The sequence below is a fragment of the Pelophylax lessonae genome, assembly GCF_965119305.1.
Source record: "Pelophylax lessonae genome assembly, chromosome: 3".
Taxonomy (NCBI): Eukaryota; Metazoa; Chordata; class Amphibia; order Anura; family Ranidae; genus Pelophylax; species Pelophylax lessonae.
In genome coordinates this window covers 182,780,514-182,800,039 of record NC_138770.1, presented here as the reverse complement: position 1 = coordinate 182,800,039, position 19,526 = coordinate 182,780,514, and the positions used below count along the sequence as shown (strand labels likewise).

Below are 19,526 nucleotides of genomic sequence, written 5' to 3'. Positions count from 1 at the left end.
TGGTGTGGGGCTGTTTGTTCAGGGGTTGAGTTGGCCCCTTAGTTCCAGTGAAGGGAACTCTTAAGGTGTCAGCATACCAAGACATTTTGGACAATTTCATGCTCCCAACTTTGTGGGAACAGTTTTAGAATGGCCCTTCCTGTTCCAACATGACTGCGCACCAGTGCAGAAAGCAAGGTCCATAAAGACATAAATGAGTGAGTTTTGGGTGAAGGAACTTGACTGGCCTGCACAGAGTCCTGACCTTAACCCAATGTAACACCTTTGGGATGAATGAGAGCGGAGACTGTGAGCCAGGCCTTCTTGTCCAACATCAGTGCCTGACCTCACAAATGTGCTTCTGGAAGAATGGTCAAACATTCCCATAGACACACTCCTAAACCTTGTGGACAGCCTTCCCAGAAGAGTTGAAGCTGTTATAGCTGCAAAGGGTGGGAAACTCAATATTGAACTCTATAGACTAAGGCTGGGATGCCTTTAAAGTTCATGTGCGTGGAAAGGCAGGCGTCCCAATTTTTTTGACAATATAGTGTAGATTAAGCCTTTTCTATTATTCATATATTTCTAATCCTTTTCTATTATTCACACATTTCTAATTTTGAAGAGGTAATGTGCGGCAGCCATGAATAGTGCAAAGGTTGCAGGTAACCAGGTAAATATATCCCTGGTGGATTATTCATCTGTTTCCCTATCATTTGGTTACAACATATGCATTATATTAAATACAATAGCCTTGTCAGTTATGCATTGATAAAAAACAAATGGGTATATACTGTACATTAGAACTCCTCTTGAAAAAATATTAAAACCAATGTCTTTTTTTTTTTGTATTGTTACTCATTATTTTTATTTTTTTTGATGGCATACTTTATTGCACAAATTCTCTAGACTACTCACTAACAGAGTGCTAAAATCTATTTGATAATTTTCCTTCCCTACTCAATCCCCTGGTGTTACAGGAGAAGGATTATCACTGAAAGTGAGCCGGAAGAAATAAATCCCCAGCCCCATGAATATCTTTCATTATCTGTTTGTGGCAGAGTCTGCTTAAGCGCCCATGGGGCTAACGGCAAGTTGCCAGTGTGCCCACTTCCTCATCAATCTGTTACTGTCCCTCCAGTAATGCACTGTGTCCTGTCCAACACACAATGCAGCTTTAAAATACTGATAGCAGAAAGTGCTTGTCAGGTGCTCAGCGATCCTGGCTGACAATTCATCCGCGGGCAACTCATATTGAGCTTTCTCTAACCAATTTTAGAACAGCTTGTGAAGAATTAAAAAAAAAAAAAGACAGCAGATTGTTGCAGGAGATGTTTTGCCTTTACTGATACTGAGAAGTTTTGCGAAATAATTTTAGCCTGTGTAAAGCTCATATGATATGGCCAATATAGGTTTTGGCCTAGGGTGGCATAGCTGTCAAGGGGGCACACAGCCATCAACATACTGTGCTGCCCGTTGTCAGTGATGCAGTAGTATACATAATTAAAGAGCCCAGACGTCTGCACTGCCTGCCAATGCAATCCAGCTGTGCAATCCTAGCTGAAAATCTAAACAGTTTGTGCATGTTTATTGTTGTACTTGTTAATCATTACCCACTCTACGTCTGTACACCAAGAACTAAATGTTTTCTAGGTGACAAACTGTATTGCCTCCAGCAGATACATTGGCAATGTAATTGCATTTAAGTTAGCTCCCTATGCATTTTCATTCAGTTTATTGTTATGCTGCCACTCTGTGGTTACTGTGTTCACTGCACTGAATATTTAGCCCATGTATCCTAACCTTGCATGATGCAACCTACTCCCCCCCTCCCCCCCCCCACCCCCGAACTATGGGTTCCTGCCACGTTTCCTGAAAGACAGATGCTGAGTTAGGGGGAGAAATATTTTTTTTTTAACTCCAAAGACCTTTGTTTGCCACATCATATGTTATATGCTTAAAGGATTTGGATACAAAAAGATTTCCCAAGCTTTAAACATCCCAAGGAGAACTGTGCAAGCGATAATATTGAAAGGGAAGGAGTATCAGACCACTGCAAATCTACGAAGACCTGCCCGTCCCTCTAAACTTTCAGATCATACAAGGAGAAGACTGATCAGAGATGCAGCCAAGAGGCCCATGAACTACAGAGATCTACAGCTGAGGTGGGAGACTCTGTCCATAGGACAACGATCAGTCGTATACTGCACAAATCTGGCCTTTATGGAAGAGTGGCAAGAAGAAAGCCATTTCTTAAAGATATCCATAAAAAGTGTTGTTTAAAGTTTGCCACAAGCCACCTGGGAGACACACCAAACATGTGGAAGAAGGTGCTCTGGTCAAAATCGAACTTTTTGGCAACAATGCAAAACATTATGTTTGCGTAAAAGCAACACCGCTCATCACCCTGAACACACCATCCCCACTGTCAAACATGGTGGTGGCAGCATCATGGTTTGGGCCTGCTTTTCTTCAGCAGGGACAGGGAAGATGGGTAAAATTGATAGGAAGATGGATGGAGCCAAATACAGGACCATTCTGGAAGAAAACCTGATGGAGTCTGCAAAAGACTTGAGACTGGGATGGAGATTTGTCTTCCAACAAGACAATGATCCAAAACATAAAGCAAAATCTACAATGGAATGGTTCACAAATAAACATATCCAGGTGTTAGAATGGCCAAGTCAAAGTCCAGACCTGAATCCAATCGAGAATCTGTGGAAAGAACTGAAAACTGCTGTTCACAAACGCTCTCCATCCAACCTCACTGAGCTCGAGCTGTTTTGCAAGGAGGAATGGGCAAAAATTTCAGTCTCTCGATGTGCAAAACTGATAGAGACATACCCCAAGCGACTTACAGCTGTAATCGCAGCAAAAGGTGGCGCTACAAAGTATTAACTTAAGGGGGCTGAATAATTTTGCACGCCCAATTTTTCAGTTTTTTATTTGTTAAAAAAGTTTAAAATAGCCAATAAATTTCGTTCCATGATTGTGTCCCACTTGTTGTTGATTCTTCACAAAAAATTACAGTTTTATATCTTTATGTATGAAGCCTGAAATGTGGCAAAAGGTCGCAAAGTTCAAGGGGGCCAAATACTTTCGCAAGGCACTGTATATGAGAATCTTGAGACTAACTTTTATCTATAATAATACAGTAAAATTAATCAGCGCAAGCCCTAGTTCAATAATACAAATAATGTGCACAAAGCTGCAAACAATCAGTGCCAAACACAAAACACCTCAAATAACTGAATAAACAATATTGCTGCGCTGAGTGAATAAATCAATTGTTATGTGTAATTAAATATTAAGTGACCAAATCTTATCCAAATCAATCAATAAACTGTGATATCAAATGATAAATCAAAAGGTAAACAGTGGTGTAATTAATAGTCCCAATTCACAGTGAAAAAAAGTGACACAGTAATAACTGAAATCTTCATCCGTGAATGTGATCAAAGGTGCTGCATGCTTCACTCCAAGTGCTCCTGGTGACAGGTGTAAGATTAGCAGCTCACCTTAGAGACAGACTCCTGAGAGTCAAATACACTTTGGGATAATCACAGTCGCCTGGTACGCCTTCCTACCATCGCCGGCAGATACTCTCTCCAGGGATGTAAGGCATCCGGTATAAAAATAAAAAGAGATCTAATGCTCTCTGTATTTATAAGGCTATTTATTAGACACAAAAGATGAAAATGCACTTACAATATCGAGCACCTAAAGTAATGCGAACTTTCTAGGCATTACAACACTTCCTGCAACCTCCGGGAATCGAGGTGATGACGTGCAGGCTCCTCCCCCGTACGCGTTACGTCATAGACTTCGTCAGCGGGACCCCGTACGGGGGAGGAGCCTGCACGTCATCACGTCGATTCCCGGAGGTTGCAGGAAGTGTTGTGATGCCTAGAAAGTTCGCATTACTTTAGGTGCTCGATATTGTAAGTGAATTTTCATCTTTTGTGTCTAATAAATAGCCTTATAAAGACAGAGAGCATTAGATCTCTTTTTATTTTTATACCGGATGCCTTACATCCCTGGAGAGAGTATCTGCAGGCGATGGTAGGAAGGCGTACCAGGCGACTGTGATTATCCCAAAGTGTATTTGACTCTCAGGAGTCTGTCTCTAAGGTGAGCTGCTAATCTTACACCTGTCACCAGGAGCACTTGGAGTGAAGCATGCAGCACCTTTGATCACATTTACGGATGAAGATTTCAGTTATTACTGTGTCACTTTTTTTCACTGTGAATTGGGACTATTAATTACACCACTGTTTACCTTTTGATTTATCATTTGATATCACAGTTTATTGATTGATTTGGATAAGATTTGGTCACTTAATATTTAATTACACATAACGATTGATTTATTCACTCAGCGCAGCAATATTGTTTATTCAATTAACTTTTATCTATATCCACTTTTTAAAAGATGGGGTAGGAAATGGAAAGAACTGACAGTTTTGTTTCTTTCTGTGTCCCTTATGGGGGATTTCTTTCTACTTCCCGTCCTTGAGACAAAAAAACATAGTGAGAAGAAATCTCTTCAAAAGGTGGAAATACGTGTTTGCTCAGGCTCAGATATTACTGGAACAGCTGTGCTCATTGGAAAATGTCCCATATATTCCGCTTCTGGTGACATCTGTAAAGTTTCCAATTACTTTCAGAGAGAATGGTCATAAGGACAGAAAAGTGGGTGACACAGCCAGAGACAACAATGTGACAGTTCTAACTGTTCCTTACACTATCCAAACAAAAACAATAACAGTATAGGCTACATATACACACTAGGCAGTATTATATCCTCTCCTTTTGTTAAATAATGAATCTTTAACATGATTTGTAACACTCTCCAGCTCATAATTTCAATCATATAGGGGCAGAAACACTTTTTTTGTCAAAATGCTGTTACTGGCTTTGGGTCCCTCAGTGCAGCTGACTCTGAATATGCTGGAGGAAAAGAATAGGAGCGAGCAGGAAACTCCACCCTTGTGATCTGCTGCGGGTGTCAATACAAGGGTAAATGCAATGCAGTGTGTTTGCCTGCACTGGATTGCACCAGATCACATGGTACAAAACTATCATGCGATCCAGTTGCAGTGCAGCTCCAAAAAAGGTGCATGCATGCCCAAATGAATGGGTTTAAACTGCACCACACTAAATTGCATGTGAACTGCACAGGAATGCTTTGCAGCTCTTGTGTGATTTACATGCAGTTCATAGTGTGAACCGAGGCTTAGGGTCTATTCACCCCAAAAACACATCTCATTACACCTTCCCAGATGCCACTTTGTTGCACCACACTACTGTACATTGTTGCATGTTCTGTTTTGCTGTGTTGATTTTAATGGGCTGCCCTAAATCAGTGCATGATAACAGTCAACCTAGCCTTAATATAAATAATTGCACCAATGCATGTTACCGTCTACAAACTATATTGGACATCAGATATACAAGCTCTACTTTCTGCTTAGCAGGGTAGTACAACGATTGGGTGTTACTGCTCCTCTCTATCAGCACAAGCCTAAACAATGCTGACTATAAACAATAGACATTTTGTAGTTGATTTTCTCCACACATCTAAGAAGTACCACCCTAAAATTGGAACCGCAAACACTAAAATATTAAAGTTTTTAAAAAAAATAAATACATTTCAGGTAAATGCTTCAATAATTACTCAAGATGCAGTATGTTTCCAGTGAACATCTACAGTGGGTAAAGTAGTGTCCAGAGACATTAACACTTTATCAGTGCCTCGGGCTCTGCTCTAGGCAGGCAAACCCCACGATCTGCACCTATTGTTTATTGCATTTCTTGGCACATATAGAATAAGAATAAACTTTACTTGTCTCATTTCTCAAACTATTATAACATGAATATACCCTAAACAAATAAAAAGTCACTGTGTTTTTCTTTGGAGTTGATTCAGGTTTTTTTGCTCTTTCAAGGACACTTGTGAATATGCAAAGTGTACTTATGTTGTGTCTGTGGAGTAAAGTAGAGTATACGACATCATTTATGTCAGGCTTTCTAAATATTTTTACTCCAGAGGAACCCCTAAATCATTTTTTGGGTCTTAAAGAACCATTACGTAACCAATTCATCAAGGGGGCCTAAGGGGAAAATGCCTCTTACATTGGTGGTGTGCAGGAAGAATGAAAGTTGTGTTCAGAATGCCACCTCTACAGACAGGTAAAGAAGGTGTCATTCTGCTGGCTCAGACAAGTGGTGTTGACCCTGAAGCAAAGCAGGCACCATCAAATGGGAGTTAATTATGCACAGCTCAAGTAGCTCCCAGCAACCTCTAGAGAAAGCTTCAAAGGAATGCTCATGTTTTTGCAAACAGATGTAAAAAACTCATAGGTGTGACTTTCAGGTATCCACGTACTTTTGGCCATATAGTACAAGACCAACCCCTGCCCTGACAACACTGCTAAATAATTCACAGTTGGTTACATTTAAGTGGATGTAAACCCCATTCATTAAATTTGACCTGGGCACATCTGTCTGTAGTGTTTTCTTATCGCTCTTCAAAGCCCTAACTCCTTTGACTTTCTCCTGCTCTGTTACTCTGTTATCAGCAAGATAACTTCTGACACATTCTTTGTCAACTGAGATAAAAGCAGGCTGAATTTTGTGCCGATTGGATGCTATAAATAGATTATCAGAGAGCTGGTCTATTCACAGCCCATTCCTTCCTTCCTCTACCTATGTGGAGAGGGGGTTTGTGCCTTTCCTCCATTTAGCTGTCTCACAGTGTATGGCCAAACTTCCCTCCCACAGGTGAATCAGGAAAAGAAACTTCTAACAGGATGCACACCTTCTAAACAGTCTAGAAAGCTGAAGACAGCACATATACAAGTAAAACTTATGTTGGGAGATTTGTCTCAGCTCTGTTTATCATTTGAGGCTGTTCACTTCACTGGGTATATGTGAGGGTTTACATCCACTTTAAGTATAAATAATCCAGGAGTTTTTCTCAATGGACGAGAGGGGAGGAGGGGGCAGATCCTTTCTTCCGTTTCATATGTGATGTTGCTTGGAGTATATCTGGGGGGTATTAGGAATATATACCCAAGCTCAATTTTACTACCTGAGGCTATAATCACCTGAACAAAGAGTATATTGATCTTCTTACTAAACTAAGAGGCCACTTCTCTTTGGTAGTTATATAGTGGGATTGTCATCTTCTAGGTGAAGGTGAAGCAGATACAAACTGATACTTCAACTATTGAGTGAAGTTTGTTTTTGTTGGATGGGTTGGCACTTTTGGAGTTGTTTTTTATCCAATGGATTATATTGATTGCAGTGGACTGTATTGAATGCACATTTAGAATTTTATATAACACACTTTGATGGTGCATAACATTGTATGTGGACAACAATTATTTATTTTAAGATATTTAATTTGTAGTACTGTTTAAAGGTTTATTAGGTATTCTTTATGTTTTGTTAAAATGTAGGTGGTGTTGCGCAGTTCCTATGTATATGAATGTTCTGAAATAAGTGCTTCAAAGTTTCATGAAAATTATGCAAATCAACCGTGAACACAATGAACGTGCCGTAAATCACAAATACATCACTAAACAAATTAGGTTACTAAGTAGCTGAGGGAAATGTCCCAGTGCGGTTAAATAGATAATCCACTTCAGTGCTCTGTTCTTCTTTACATATGGGCAGTGAACCTCTATGCTTCCACCAGTCACCTCAGTGCTCACAGAACTCTCCCCTCACTCCCATATAACAAGAGCCTCCGGGTAGGGTTCCAGTTATATGATCTGGTTATCCTTCCATAGGAAACCCTCCTCCTATGTCTCCTTCTTGGGTGGTTGGCTAGAGAGTCTTAACTCCTTGGATACCGCTGGCCTCACAGGTCCATATGTCAGAATAGAACAGACAATATGCCTCCCATAGTGTAAAACTGTTTAAAAAGTAACCATTTATAAAAAGACAAATTTGCTCTACATCAAAGACATATTTTTGACAAATTTTTTCAGCATTCATCAGTTAAACGACTTATTATTATTAAAAATTACGAAACTATTTATTTCCACACTAATACCACCAGGTAGTGCATGCGATAACACTTAATATTTTGAGTTGCACCTTATTCCTTATGTTTTACTGTCAATAAATTTTTTTTTTACTGCTTTCCGCCAGCAATGGTAAGGTAGGTAGCCAAAAAAAAAGACGTTTTAGTGCAAGATTTGCTTTAATCAGCCCTTAAAATAACTAAGTTCATAAACAATAGACAAGGAATAAAAAGAAGTTCCATACTACTTAAATAATACTTCCCCCAAACGTGCCAAATGTCAGTGTTCTGTAGTGAATGACAGGGCTGCTAATCAGATGCTGGGTATAGCCAGTTGTATGTCCAGGTAATTACTAACGCTGCATGTCTGCAAGCTGCTTGTAAAAGCATGGTGTTTTTTTAGATTGAATTGGCTCATGGTGGATTTTGGTACAATTTGCTTCATAGGGATCTGAGCCCACAGAATTTTCTACTTATCAGTAATTTCTTATAGAACTATTATTCCTGTGACAAAGTAAGATGACACGTGCCACACAGTTACTTAGTAATGCTGTGAAGGTAATTACAAAATTCAAGGGAATGCATTCCAATAAAACATCACAATGGATGTAAAAATATTCACCATGTTTAATATTGTATAAACCCGCATTGTACAATTTTAGTTTAAAAATGCCTTTCTTAACCTGGATACTGTGGAACACTAGAATCCTGGTTAAGAAGGTTCAATGAGTAGTGAGAAGTGGTAGATCCATTTCTCACCTAATGGTGCCTGCAGGGCCTGGACAAAGGAGGGGAGGCAGAGAAGGCACATGCTCTGGGCAAAGCTCGTCTAATGTACGTAGAAGGGGGGTGTCAGCGGCATTGCTAATGACAGGCATCCACATTTTGTCCCACTGCCACTGCTGGAATCTCTCTCTGCCGACTGTGGCCTGCTACTTTAGTCAAGCAAAGCCTGGAAATCTTCCTTTAGGCTCCTCCTTGGCTCTTATTGTTAGGATCGAGTTTACCTGCTGGTGGCACTGTGGTGCTCTGGACCAATTGCTTCAGTTCCAGTGTCTACCACCAGGTGTCTCCCAGGAGTCAGCAGGTTCCAGCAATCAGCTTCCCCTGGCCACACCTGCTGAAGAGGGAGGAGGATTTGTGCTGGGGGGGGGGGGATATATGCACTGACTGCAGCATTATGTGTGTTACATACTCCTGACCTTTAAACTCTTTGCATTATACATCTCAAACTCCTGCACTCTGTGTTATGCATTGAACGACACTGACTGCAGCGTTCCATACTCCTGACCCCTGAACTCTGCCTTACAGGTTCCTACACTATAAACACCATATTAGACATTACATATTTCCATCAAAGTGTTCATTGTCTGAGCAGTTGCTAGTTGCTAAGTAGCTGATGACTATTTTAATGAAATTCTTCTTTAATCTAGACTCAGAATAAGTGTTAGCTCACTGTCTGTTTCAGTGTTCACAAAAGCATTTGCTATTTCTCCTAATTATTGTGTTGAGGTTTATGTGTGTCTGTGAGACTCTTACTTTAGGAGGTGTAGTTTGCCATCTTTGCCCTGGGCACTGGGTACTTGCAGAATGCATCCACGTAATTTGACAGAGCTAGTGTTGTGTGGTAACAGAGAAGCCTCTTCTGTCATCTTTTAGGTAAGTTATTACTGATATCAATGATCTTTTTAGCTATGTGGAAGAAGGTATTATTACCACCAAATACAAGTCAGCAGTGAGAGCCTCTTTATCTTTCTCTTCACTACATTCCTTTAACAATGCACTTTAGGAACAGATCATCTGACAGGACACTACAAGGATGCAGAAGCCAACAGCAGCGCCATGGGGAAAGCTGATTGGCGACACAGCGCCGAGTTCAAATACTGGTGTAGGAATTAGCATATTAAAATGCCCCAAGGTTTCAGGGCTCTAGTGGCACTCTGGAAGATGATCGAAAAGGACACCAGTCTTCAAACTGTATTAACTATTTTGGTAAATAGTTGTTAAATAGCTTTTCTACTTTCTCAGGTAAATTGTAAAACAACTTCCTGTTTAGCAGGACGTATTTTCTTTAAGCACGGGCTTCTGTTATGTGGCAAGATACATCCTGCCAGTAACAAACTGGTGAGTAGTCCTTTGGAATACTTTTTACCAGGTCATTAGTATGCTAGTCAAATTGAGTATTAGCATGGGGAGCGAGTAGTAGACACCACTCCAAGAAGAACACCCCTGCCAACTAGCTACGAGGGGGGGGGAAGAGTGTAGAAAGATTTTCTACTTCATGAGAAAGTGGCATATATATATATATATATATATATATATATATATATATATATATATATATATATATATATATATATATATATATATATATATATATATACAATTAAACATTCTAAAAACACAAATTCAGCCAGACTGTAGCTAATTAAATGCGGAATCCGCCTTACTGGACCAAGTGAAGCAGAAAGCAGAAACCTATTTGGTAGACACTCCTTCTCTGCTAAAGTCGGTACTGACACATTTCAAGGGCACCACCCCACAGCAGAATTTAGCTCCTTGCTGCTGTGAATTGGTAAATTGGAAAAGTTGGAAATTCATTGGGTAGAATCTCCACTCCTGCTCAAGTCAGTATTGACACAATTCAAGGACACCACCTCTGAGCAGAATTCAACTCCCTGCTGCAGTGGTGGGTTGGAAGACTGGGAAACCCATTGAGTAGAATCTTTGCTGAAGTCAGTACTGACACATTTCATGAACACAGTCTTAGAGCAGAATTTAGCTCCTTCCTCCTAGGTCTGCAAATGCAGCACACACTTGGAATAAGCAATCCTCTGACAGTTTAATTTATGACATATAGATATTCTGTCAGTAATTAAATGATGGTGAGCTATGTCTTTGTTCTTTTTTCTCATTTAGAAAACAATCTTCCCCTATTTATGAAGCCATATTTTTCAGTTACAGATAATAGTTATGGCTAATTCAAATTCCGCACTTCTCAAACTGATTACTCATGTTGTGCTGCCAGTCTCCAACTGTAATGAGATTAAATTCATCTTTGACTTGAGTTTACCAAGAGCAGAGATTGATGATCTGAATATTGCCATTTTTTAAATGTACAATACATAAATGGACAAGAAATGAACCAATGCTTCATACATTGTAAACGGACAGATTGACAAAACATCATTGCCTATATCACCATCAACATAAATATTGCTGAGTGACATTTTGCATTCATTACATTTTCATTCCAATAACTGTTTCGCCATTTCTTACTTACAGATTTACAGTTGGAGTCCAGTCTGTCTACCAGGCCAATTCTGCTCAGGTTCTTGGAATTTTGAAGCCAGTATTCTAAGGAATCTTCAGGTCGGCTGGGACAAACAACCTGTGAATGAACATAGACAGAACAAAAACTGAGTGTGTGCAGTTAAGCCTAATACATACTGGACACAGTGCAGTCGTTTTACTAACAATCTGGTGCAGATGTGCATGGTAGCCAATCCGCTTCTATCTTCAGCTTGTTCACTTAAGCTTTGACAAAAACCTGGAAGCTGATCGGTCTCTATGCAGAGCTGCACCAGGTTTTGCACTCTCCATTTTTAGTAAATCAACCCCATTGTGTTAATGCAAACAGAAAAACTAGGTATTACTCGGAATGTAGGATTCCATATTGATGGGATATGTTACAGAATACACACACAAGGTCTAATGCCAAGGGTAAATTGCATTATTATGAGAAATTTAACGTCTCAGATACACTTCACTATTCAGGGGAATAGATGTGTTCTGTGGAAAGTGTTGCATGATCAAGTTTCAAATGCGCAGCTTTGACAATTTAGAAAATTAAGGAGGACACTATCTCCAGTATTGGGCTCTACTTTATACATATGAACATTGGGGACTCTTAATACATTGCACTTTTGGCATTTTTTGGAGTCTGATTTGTATTAAAATAAATAAGAGTAAGAGGATGTTTATTTTGATATGTGTGCACTTTTAGAGAATTACAGCATTTCATGTAATGATAAAATGATATCCACTATAGAGGCTACTGTACTATTCTGTTTTAATATTTTTAATAAATTTTCAGAATTACAGTGCAATGTTATAATGTAATGCAAAAGAATGCAAATTAGCTCGATCAACATAAACCATAAATAAAAAGTTATCAATTGTAGCAAATTTTAAGGGTAAGAAGTTAGAACAGAAATCCACCAGTGGGTATCAGGAACTGCGACATGGTGGTCAACTATGGAGAGACTTGAATTGAAAAACATGTTCGGTTATATTCCAAAAAGAGGCCAAGCAACTCGTAGGCCTTACATCAGACCAACTTTTTACATTCAGCAGAGGGGTCAAGCAGGACGACACTGCCCACCCGACCACTAATGCAGGCTATAGACATAATAATGGAATTATAGCAAACATAGTGACAATTATGTCATCTAACACTAGACTTATTTACCCCACCCTAAAAATACTACAAAAATCAAGTATATCAAAAACATGTCCATTGAGGTATTTGGTTACATACAAAACCTAAGCGAAAACCCTAAAGTTGAGACAAAGGGTCCGACTAGAGGGCCTATCTTGCACCTGAGTAAAGAGATAGAAAAAAAGGATTTAGAAAAAGGAAAGGAAGTGAAAAGTGAAAATTAACAAGACCACAGCTGTCCATGAGTCCAACCCGGCACTGATCCAATGTCAATCCTGAGTGTTTGGCATCTAAGGTAAGAAAGCCAAGGGGTCTACACCTTTTCAAACAGGGGTTGTTTGTCCCATAGGAAGCTGACCTGTTTTCGTGGAGCATGATCCAGGTTAGTTTTTGCTTTATTAAAGCTAAGTCGATCACTGGACTTTTCCAAGCAGTAACGGTGGCTATTTAGGACAACCTGACCACAGCCCCTATAGCATGAGGGAGAGGAAACTGGATACATTTTGGAGAGGCGTTCTGGCACAAGGTACCATCGTGCAATCACCTTATATCCTGCTTCAATCGGGGCTACATTCAGTATACCCTTATTAATTAATGCAGTCCAGGATCTCCAGTCCTCCACCTCAGGGGCAAAGCCTAGATTCCTCTCCCAAGCTATTTGATAAGGAAGTTTTGAAGAGGGGGAAATTAAGGATTTGTACAACATGGAGATACAACCCCCACTGGAAAGTTTCCCGCATGCATTAGTTTTAGTGCGCACTGTAATATCAGAACCGTGCTTTTGTAAAGAACCTAAGAAATGTTGTGTTTATTGTAGGCGAAAATTCTCAGAGGGGGGCATCTGCAAATCTTGCACAAAATATGAAAAAGGACTGTACAGCTCTATGGCCAAGATAGTGTCCTATGCGGTAGAGTCCCTTGTTCATCCACCAATGAAAGAGGGTGGCCGTCGTACCTGGTGGAAATTGGGGATTGTTAAAAAGGGGCGCCACAGGGGAGTGAGGAGAGTGAAGGGGCCGCTAATGTACTATTCTAATTAATTACACACAGACACATCACTTCTGGTAAATGCTTTTGCCAGACTACCAGTCTAACTCTAGACTTGACAGGCCATTTTAATTTCAAATATTGTTTTAGAGAATTCTTCTTTACAGAGAACCTGTGCAGAAATATGGGACTTAAAAGTTAAATGCTCCAAGGCTATTATTATTAACCTTCCTTCACTACTTAATGAATCACAGAGCCAGACGTGGTACATGGGCTAGGCAGGGTTGCCGCTTCTTCTTCAAGCCAAATCTGGACACTTTAGCAGCGACAGCAAATGTTTTTTTTTCTTTTGTATTCACTATAGGATAACAGACCTGGGACACCTTAGGGCGCTCCAAAGAGAATAGTATTGCAGCACGCATAGTGCCCCCTAACTCTCCTGTCAGGCCTTGTTCCAAACTACATTCATGTTTGAAGCTCAAAAAAAAGCTACTTTTACAGGCATTTGAGCTTTTATATAAGCTTGAAGAAGCTTGTACTTTTTTGAGCTCTTGTGCATGTTTTTATTGAGCTTCTTTGAACTCTATTGAGCATAAGCTTTTTTTTTTTCACAAACCCTTCCCTCAGCTAATTTTTCCAATTCTTCTTTTTTGTGTTTTCAAGCTTCTTTGAGCTTTTTAATGCTTTTTTTGCACCTTTTTGCGCATTTTTGGGCACTTAGGCATCTTTTCTGATCAAAAGCTCCTTTCAAAAACACCAGTTCGGTGGGTTTTTTTTTTTTTTTCTGCCTGTAAGCTCCTGAAAAAGCCAAAGTGTGCATGGACACATTGGCTAACATGGAGGGGAGTTTCCAGGCAGAAAAAAATGAGAGCTCAAAAATACTCAAAAGCCTGTAGGAGCTGCTTCTTTGAGCTGCAGTGTGCATGGGCCCTAATGTGTCCAGATTTCAGGGGGACTGAAACCCAGACACATGCTTCAAAACCCAAACTGTCTGGGTGAATCATGGACAGGTGGCAACCCTAGGACCAGGGCCTCCAACATGTATTGGCTACATACTTTTTTATCAAGTAGAAATAATCTATATACTGTACTAATCCTGTCATTATTTATTTATTATGATTTATTGTGATTTTGAAATGTATAACTGTGATTACAGCCCTGCTGATCTGACTGCCTCTTTCTAAAACTGGTCTGTGGATGTCATAAAAAGATACCATTTAGGCTGGGTGCACACTGATACGATGTGGGAACCACAGCGATTCCTGCACTGCATTATACTCGCAGGCAGCTCACACTGCGGTCTGCTAACTAGCTGCGGGTGTCAATATAAAGTTAATGGCACCCCCAAATCAGTTAGCAGATTGCAGTGAGAACGATGGAATCGGACTGAATCAGATATCATGGGCCTAAACACCCATGCAATTCAATTCCAGTGTGGACAAAAAAAGGGTTCTGCACCATTTTGGTCCAAATGTGATGCGATTTCAGCCATACAAACTAGTTGGCTGAATTTGCATCACAAAGACATCGCATGTGATGTGCACAGCAATGCAATGTGAATCACATGCAATGTCTGCAATTGCATCAGTGTGAACCCAGCCTAAATCCTTCCATGCCTTTAACTCCTTACATGATTGTGTAGGCATTAGATATATTAGTTATGTTTCTTGCTTAATGTGTAATATATAATGTGAAATAATCCATAGAATTAACATATATGGGTGTGTGTTATTGTTAATCTGGCATGTTTTGAAAAATTTGTGCAGTTTTTTAAAGCATACTTTTAATATATGCGTATGCACACAGTCATTCTGGGACCAAGCAAGAAACATAAAATCACACGTTTATATGACATGTGTGTATGTGTGTGCATACCGGTACCTATTTGACACATACCCTATAGTAATTTCTTTATTTTTTTTTTCTTAAAGTAGATCTTAACTCAAACTGGGTGAATTTTAGTTTGTTAAAGCATGGAGCATTGACATGTTTATTTCCATAAAATACTGTTGTACCTTATATTTCAACCATTAATTGCATCTCAGTGCTGCTGATCTCCTCCAGCTACTTCCATATCTACAAGTTCTTGCTTCAATGTTTATTATTATAAGTATACAGGATTTATATAGCACCCACAGTTTAGGCAGCACTTTACTACAAAAAGTTAGACAGTAGAATTACAATGCAATGTAATACATTAGGAATCTGAGTGCCCTGCTCGTTAGAGCTTACAATCTAAGAGGGAGGGTCAAGAGATACAAAAGGTCATAATTGTGAGAGATGAGCTGGTGGACAAAAGGGGAAATACAGTTGTTAGGTGGGGGCAGGGTAGGCCTCTCTGAAGAGAAGGGTTTTCAGGGCTCATCCAAAAATTGACAGAGTACACGATAGTCAGACAAATTAGGGTAGGGAGTTGCAGAGGATGTAAGAGGCTCGGGAGATGTCCTGGAGATGACCATAGGAAGAGGTGACAAGGGAGATAGAAAGCAGGATGTCTTGAGGGGAACGAAGAAAAAAATTGTTGTGGATGGCTTCATAAGTTGTTAGTATTTTGAATTTAATTTGTTGGGTGAGCGGAAGCCAAATGGAGGAATCGGTAGCAGACACTGAGCAGCTGGTAAGGCTTACAGCAGCATTCATGGTGGTCTAAATAGGGGATAGCCTATGTAGAGGTAAGCCAATGAGGAGAAAGTTGCAGTAGTTGAGGCGAGAGATGACCAGGGAGTGGACTAGGAGCTTAGTGGTGTCATTGGTTAGGAAGGGGCATGTTTTAGAGATGTAGCCAAGATTAAGGCAGCAGACTTTGGACATTGATTATATGTGGGGCTGAAAGGATAGTTCACAGTCCAAGATTACAACTAGTACCATGGCATGTGGGGATGGGTTGATACTAGTTGAGCTGTCGATCTTGACAGAGAAGTAAGGGGAAGGGGCACGTGGGGGGACAAAATATTATGAGCACAGTTTTGGGTAGATTGAGTTTGAGGAAGTGGTGTGACATCCAATCTGATATGTCTGTTAGTTAACCACTTTACCACCGGAGGATTTTGCTGTCTTACGTCCAGGCCACTTTTTGCGATTCGGCACTGTGCAACTTTAACTGACAATTGCGCGGTCATGCGACACCATACCCAAACGAAATTTACGTCCTTTTTTTCCCACAAAGACAGCTTTCTTTTGGTGGTATTTGATCACCTGTGCAATTTTTACTTTTTGCGCTATAAACAAAAAAATAGCGTTTATTTTGAAAAAAATAACAATATTTTTTACATTTTTAATATGAAATTCCCCCCAAAAAAATGTAAAAATCAAAATTTTTTTAAAATTTTTGGCCAATTTGTTTTCTGCTACCTATGTTTGGTAAAAAAAATCACAATAAGCGTATTTTGATTGGTTTGCGCAAAAGTTATTGCGTTTACTAACTAAGGGAAAGATTTCTGTCATTTTTGGTGTTTTTTTTTTTTAACGAGTAATGGCGGCGATCTGCGATTTTTTTTGCGGGACTGCGACATTGCGGGGGACAGATCGGACCCTTGACTGACATTTTTGACACTTTTGGGGGTACCAGTGACATTACTGCAGTAATCTGTGCTATATATATGCACTGTTACTGTAAAAATGACACTGGCAGGGAAGGGGTTAATTTTATTGGAGAGGGAGGGGTTAATGTATGCCTGGTGCTTATTAACGTGTGTGGGGGGAGGTGACTGAGTGAGTCAGGGACAGATCGCATGTTCAGCTATGCTGAACCATGCTATCTGTCCCTGCCTGTCACTTAGGAGATCCGCCCGCTCTGTTTACACAAGCGGGCGGATCTCCACACTCGATTCCTCGACGATTGGGGAAGAGCAGAGGCGATCGCCGCCGCTCCTCCCCTGGCCCGACTCCCGCTGTGACTGAAAACAGCGGGAGCGCGCCTCCGGCGTGCGAGCGCCGCCTACAGGGGGAGGAGTCCAGCGACGTAGGTCTACGTCGCTGGACGATAACGAGCCACATTGCTGCAGTAGTTAATTAGTGATGCCTGTGGTTAATTTGTGATGCCTGTGGAGACTGATGGAGTGAGCTGAGGGGTAGAGAGAAAGATTTGGGTGTCATCAGTGTAGAAATGGTATTGGAAGCCATGAGAGGCTGTTAGCTGACCCAGTCAGGCAGTGTGGATCAAGAATAGGAGAGGTCCAAGAACAGAACCTTGGGGGGAACCTGACAGAGAAAGGAAGAGGAAGTAGAATTGTAAGAATGCAAATCAGTGAAGAGTACAGTCACGGAGACCAAAGGAGTGACGTTTTTTTAGTAGGAGTAAGTAGTCCACTGTGTCAAAGGCAGCAGAGAGGTCCAAGAGTAGGAGTGCAGAATAGTGTCCATTGGTTTTAGTCGATAGTAGGTAGTTTGTGAGTTTTAGAAGAACAGTTTATGTTTAGTACTGAGGGCGAAATCCAGACCAAGGGATCAGGAAGGTTGTTCTCAGTAAGGAAGGCTTTTTAAGTATGGGGGTGCCTAGTGCAGGTTTTAGAGAGTTCAGGAAGATGCCAAAAGAGAGGGGGTGATTAAAGATGTGAGTTAGAGAGTGTAGGATAGAGCCAGAGGATGACCGTAGCATTTTTGAGGGAACAGGGGGAAGGTGGTTAGGTGGGCGTTGGAAAAAAGGTTAAGCAACCTTGTCTATAGTGGTGGGGTTGAATGAGAGTACCTGTGGACGTAGGGTGTTAAGTAGGGGAGATATCTATACAATGAAGGGATTAGCAGTGAGGGAGTTAGTGGGTGGAGGCAATGGAAGATGAAGAAGAGAGTTGAATGTAGAGAAGAGTTTATGGGGGCTGGATGAGAAGGTGGTTATATGAGTGATAAAATAGTTCTGCATGGCAGTGAGGAGGCAGAAATTGTATTTGTGGAGGGAATATTTGCATTGGTTGAAGTATTTCTGAGACTTAGTCTAACGCCACGGGGGCTCAAGAATGCAGCTATGCTTTTTTGAGACTCCTGGTATCATCTGTTTGCCAAGGTTGTAGGGGCTAGGGACTGATTCTGTGTGTAGTGAGGGGGCAAGCTTGTCTAGAGAAGATGACAGTGAACTTTTGTAAACAGAAGTGGCTAGGACTAGGTTGACAGGGATGAGAATTTGTCATAAAGGTGATCGGTAACATAGTAGAGAAGAGAAGGGTTGAGATGGCGAAGGTTTCTACGGGTAACTGTTAGGTGGTTGGAGGGAGAGGAGGTGGAAGACAGGGAGATAATTAAACGAATACGGTGGTGATTAGAGAGAGGGGGAGGATTGTTGGAGAGGTTGTATGGAGTGCATAGATAGGAGAATACAAGGTCAAATGTGTTGCCATCAAGTAGAAGCGTGTATCCATTACTTCAGGTCAAAAGGTAGGCTAGACTGAGCAGTTTAGAAGTAGCAGGAGTGTTAGAGTTAACAAAGGTGTTGAAGTCACTGAGAATGATTGTGGTAATTTCAGAAGAGAGAAAGTAGGGTAGCCAGGCAGAGACGTCATCAAGGAAGGTTGATACTTGTCCAGGGGGTGGTAGACAACATCAGTACTTAGAGAAACGGGAGAAAACAGTGTGGGACTAGGAGGATTCCCACTCCACCTCCCTTCTGTCCACAGGGTCTGGGGGAGTGAGTCCAGAGAAGGCCACCCTGGGGGAGGAAAGCAGGAGAAGTTTTGCCGGATTCATAAAGCCAGGTTTCAGTAATGGCAAGTAGGTAAAAGAACTTGGTAATAAAGAGATTGTGGAGGGAGGTGAGTTTGTTACAGACAGAGAAGGCATCAGAGAGTGCAAGAGAAGGGCAGGCTGGTTTTGGGAAAAAGAGGAATGGAAACAAAATGTTGTGGATTGCGGCTGCTGCCAGAGGGGGTGGGGTGATGGGAGTGTTGAGTACTGTTAAATGATGGAGGCTCAGGGTTTGGGGATATACAGTATTAACAGAAGTTTTATTGGTTGAGCCAGATGGACTTGTGTCTTTTTTCAACCTGACTATGTAACTAAGTTAGAAGAAGCAGAAGAGTGAGGGAGGTAATATGGGAATGTGATTTATAAGAAGAGACATGCCCAAGCATCCTGGAGGTTTTATTAGCATGTAGGTGT

At 40.8% G+C, this 19,526-nt stretch overlaps 1 protein-coding gene across 1 annotated transcript in view; it reads right to left on the bottom strand.

Annotated features, from left to right (window-relative positions):
- The window catches only part of SPHKAP (SPHK1 interactor, AKAP domain containing), a 257,420-nt gene that overhangs the window by 222,943 nt on the left and 14,951 nt on the right, over window positions 1–19,526 (bottom strand). Inside the window, exon 2 of the mRNA XM_082249593.1 lies at window positions 11,295–11,402. Within this exon, the coding sequence (XP_082105719.1) occupies window positions 11,295–11,402 (108 nt within the window). The remainder of the gene's footprint in view (window positions 1–11,294; window positions 11,403–19,526) is intronic.